General features: G+C 59.7%; 1 protein-coding gene across 5 annotated transcripts in view; it reads left to right on the top strand.

Moving 5' to 3' along the window:
* Positions 1-413: 413 nt before the first annotated feature.
* LOC147020429 (uncharacterized) overlaps positions 414-4,195 on the top strand; it is a 12,244-nt gene continuing 8,462 nt past the window's right edge. For all 5 annotated transcript variants that reach the window (XR_015061830.1, XR_015061828.1, XR_015061831.1 and 2 more), the window contains exon 1: positions 414-1,548. Coding sequence is in view for 1 of the 5 variants with exons in the window: in XM_085895740.1 (XP_085751866.1) it covers positions 1,512-1,548 (37 nt within the window). In the remaining 4 variants the exon portion in view is untranslated. The remainder of the gene's footprint in view (positions 1,549-4,195) is intronic.

The raw sequence follows: 4,195 nt of genomic DNA, 5'->3' as shown, positions 1-4,195 counted from the left end.
TAATGCCGTGCGCGCCGCCATGTTGGCTGTATTCACTTCCCCGTCAACGACAGCATCAGTAGCTCGACAATGCAGCACGTTTAATTATCTCGTTATTGTACCTCACTGCAATGGAAGGTTACACTATTTCTTCGGTCTTATTTTCCTTTTCTCGCTTTTGTTGCGCTCACCAAGCAATATGGAACCCGCGCACTGCATCATGGGTACTGAAACTCCTCCATACTTATTTTTTTTATCGTGTTCTTGGCACTTGCTCGATTTATCGCTTTTTACCTCAGGATTCAAGGGACGTGAGGTAAACGATTTCGAGATTGCCGCCCGTGGCCAATATAGATCCCATTAGATCTGAGAAATACCAATTGGACAAAAAAAAAATATATATATAAATATAAATATAACCTTTCAATGGCAGCACGTCCTGGATTCCTGTTGTTTTAAAATACAACATATTATCGATGTCCGGCTCGTCGGACACATTCGGTTAATGTTAAAATATAATATTCATGAAGAGAGTCGACAATTGACGTGATAATAAAATTAATAACAAAATGAAGACCGTTAATTTTAAACCTGGTCGGTCGATTGAAGTCGCCATGAGTAAATCCGCGATGTGGACGAACGAGATTGTTTTTAAACCTTCAAGATGTGCGTGATCCGGCGTCGCGACGGAAGTGTGAAACTGTGAACCGAAAAACTTTATTTGTTTGTCACTTTCGTTGGGTTAAATGAAGCGGTGTAAGATGTTCGTCGGTGGTGCGCGGTCGCGACACCACGAGCCGTGTTAAACTGGACCGTAAGATGAGGTTGAGTGGACGAACAGCGACACGAACGTAAACACACACACACACACACACACACACACACACACACACACACACACACACACACACACACACACACACACACACACACACACACACACACACGTATGCGCGCCTTTTTACGGGGTAAAACGCACCAGTCCACGCACGCACACCCTGACCGACCCGCACACACAGAGGGCACCGACATGGACGGATGAGTGGAACACACGCCCCGGAGATATCCCCAGCAGTGCCCGCGGCGCCAGCCAGGGGCGCCCAAGGTCAGGCGGTGTGTGAGAGTGTGGCCGCTGGTCACGGCGCAGCGCGAGGCACGTTGCCGCCGAGCCAGGGCCCCGAGCTGGCCGGCGCGCGCGTCGCTCCGCGAGAGGCCCTGCCCGACGTGTCGCCTTGTCGCCGCGTCCTCCGCGTCCCGCTCTCCGCCGCTGCGGGAGGTCAAAGGAAAGACAAAGAAAAATGGCGCGTCCAGGTTCGCTGTGGACATCGAGTGTCCGTTTAACTCTTGAGGAAGTCACAGTTGCCCTTCCTCGACCGATGTGTGATGGGGACCGCCTGGGATTGGAAGGCCTGGAATGTAGGCCCGAAGGCCTCACGAGCCTGTGGATAGCGTTGGTAGTTGGACATGGTCAAGGCCTTCCCACGACTCGTCTCGCTTCGTCACCTGCACATGGATTTCTCATGTGAACATTCATGGCGAGTTCTCCGACGAGGACGAACCGACCGTTTGGTAGGTACTTATCAAGTGGTTCGAATGACAATTCGTGGTGACAATTTCACGAAACGTGAAAAGGTTCTGAGATTATTGAGTGCCTGGTTCCGTGTGACCGCTGGAGCGCGTGGTTCCGTGTGACCGCTGGAGTGCCTGGTTCCGTGTGACCGCTGGAGCGCGTGGTTCTGTGTGACCGCTGGAGTGCCTGGTTCCGTTTGACCGCTGGAGCGCATGGTTCTGTGTGACCGCTGGAGTGCCTGGTTCCGTTTGACCGCTGGAGCGCCTGGTTCCGTGTGACCGCTGGAGGGCCTGGTTCCGTGTGACCGCTGGAGCACTTGGTTCCGTGTGAGCGCTGGAGCGCGTGGTTCCGTTTGACCGCTCCAGCGCCTGGTTCCGTGTGACCGCTGGAGCTTGTGGTTCCGTGTGACAGCTGGAGTGCGTGGCTCTGTGTGACCGCTGGAGCGCCTGGTTCCGTGGGACCGCTGGAGTGCGTTCCGTGGGACCGCTGGAGTGCGTTCCATGTGACCACTGGAGCGCGCGGTTCCGTTTGACCGCTGGAGCGTGCGGTTCCGTTTGACCGCTGGAGCGTGCAGTTCGGTGCGACCGCTGGGGCGCGCGGTTCCGTGCGACCGCTGGAGCACGCGGTTCTGTGTGACCGCTGGAGTGCCTGGTTCCGTGTGACCGCTGGAGTGCCTGGTTCTGTGTGACCGCTGGAGCGCATGGTTCTGTGTGACCGCTGGAGTGCCTGGTTCCGTTTGACCGCTGGAGCGCGTGGTTCCGTTTGACCGCTGGAGCGCCTGGTTCTGTGTGACCGCTGGAGCGCCTGGTTCTGTTTGACCGCTGGAGCGCCTGGTTCTGTTTGACCGCTGGAGTGCCTGGTTCTGTTTGACCGCTGGAGTGCCTGGTTCCGTTTGACCGCTGGAGTGCCTGGTTCCGTTTGACCGCTGGAGTGCCTGGTTCCGTTTGACCGCTGGAGTGCCTGGTTCCGTTTGACCGCTGGAGTGCCTGGTTCCGTGTGACCGCTGGAGTGCGTGGTTCCGTTTGACCGCTGGAGCGCGTGGTTCCGTGTGACCGCTGGAGCGCGTGGTTCCGCGTGACCGCTGGAGCGCGTGGTTCCGTTTGACCGCTGGAGCGCGTGGTTCCGTTTGACCGCTGGAGCGCGTGGTTCCGTTTGACCGCTGGAGCGCGTGGTTCCGTTTGACCGCTGGAGCGCGTGGTTCCGTTTGACCGCTGGAGCGCGTGGTTCCGTTTGACCGCTGGAGCGCGTGGTTCCGTTTGACCGCTGGAGCGCGTGGTTCCGTGTGACCGCTGGAGGGCCTGGTTCCGTGTGACCGCTGGAGGGCCTGGTTCCGTGTGAGCGCTGGAGCGCGTGGTTCCGTTTGACCGCTCCAGCACCTGGTTCCGTGTGACCGCTGGAGTGCGTGGCTCTGTGTGACCGCTGGAGCGCCTGGTTCCGTGGGACCGCTGGAGTGCGTTCCGTGGGACTGCTGGAGTGCGTTCCGTGTGACCGCTGGAGTGCATTCCGTGTGACCGCTGGAGCGCGCGGTTCCGTTTGACCGCTGGAGCGCGCGGTTCCGTTTGACCGCTGGAGCGTGCGGTTCCGTTTGACCGCTGGAGCGTGCGGTTCGGTGCGACCGCTGGGGCGCGCGGTTCCATGCGACAGCTGGAGCACGCGGTTCTGTGCGACCGCTGGGGCGCGTGGTTCCGTGCGACCCATGGGAACACATGGTTCCATGCGACCCACTCGAGTGTGAGGTTCCGTGCGACCCACGGGAGCGCGAGGTTCCGTGCGACCCACGGGAGCGCGAGGTTCCGTGCGACCCACGGGAGCGCGAGGTTCCGTGCGACCCACGGGAGCGCGAGGTTCCGTGCGACCCATGGGAGCGCGAGGTTCCGTGCGACCCATGGGAGCGCGAGGTTCCGTGCGACCCATGGGAGCGCGAGGTTCCGTGCGACCCATGGGAGCGCGAGGTTCCGTGCGACCCATGGGAGCGCGAGGTTCCGTGCGACCCATGGGAGCGCGAGGTTCCGTGCGACCCATGGGAGCGCGAGGTTCCGTGCGACCCATGGGAGCGCGAGGTTCCGTGCGTCCCACTCGAGCGCGAGGCTCCTTGCGACCCACTCGAGCGCGAGGTTCCTTGCGACCCACTCGAGCGCGAGGTTCCGTGCGACCCACTCGAGCGCGTGGTTCCGTGCGACCCACTCGAGCGTGAGGTTCCGTGCGACCCACTCGAGCGTGAGGTTCCGTGCGACCCACTCGAGCGCGAGGTTCCGTGCGACCCACTCGAGCGCGAGGTTCCGTGCCACCCACTCGAGCACGAGGTTCCGTGCGACCCAATCGAGCACGTGGTTCCGTGCGACCCACTCGAGCGCGAGGTTCCGTGCGACCCACTCGAGCACGAGGTTCCATATGACCCATGAGTGTGGTTTTGAGAGTGCGTAGTTCTGTGTGATCCACTCGAGCGCGAGGTTCCGTGCGACCCATTCAAGCGTGAGGTTCTGTGCGACCCACTCGAGCGCGAGGTTCCATATGACCTGTGAGTGTGTGGTTTTGAGAGTGCGAAGTTCTGTGTGACCACTTGATTGATGAATGTTGGGCATGAACTTGGTTTCGTGATATGTCCAGAGTGACCGTCATTGCGTCTGTTCAGCTGATTAACCGTGG

The sequence above is a fragment of the Eptatretus burgeri genome, chromosome 9, assembly GCF_056783735.1.
Source record: "Eptatretus burgeri isolate ZD-2024b chromosome 9, Ebu_testis_v1, whole genome shotgun sequence".
Lineage (NCBI taxonomy): Eukaryota > Metazoa > Chordata > Myxini > Myxiniformes > Myxinidae > Eptatretus > Eptatretus burgeri.
The sequence above is the reverse complement of the archived record's forward strand: the minus strand, read 5'-3'. Positions and strand labels throughout refer to the sequence as shown.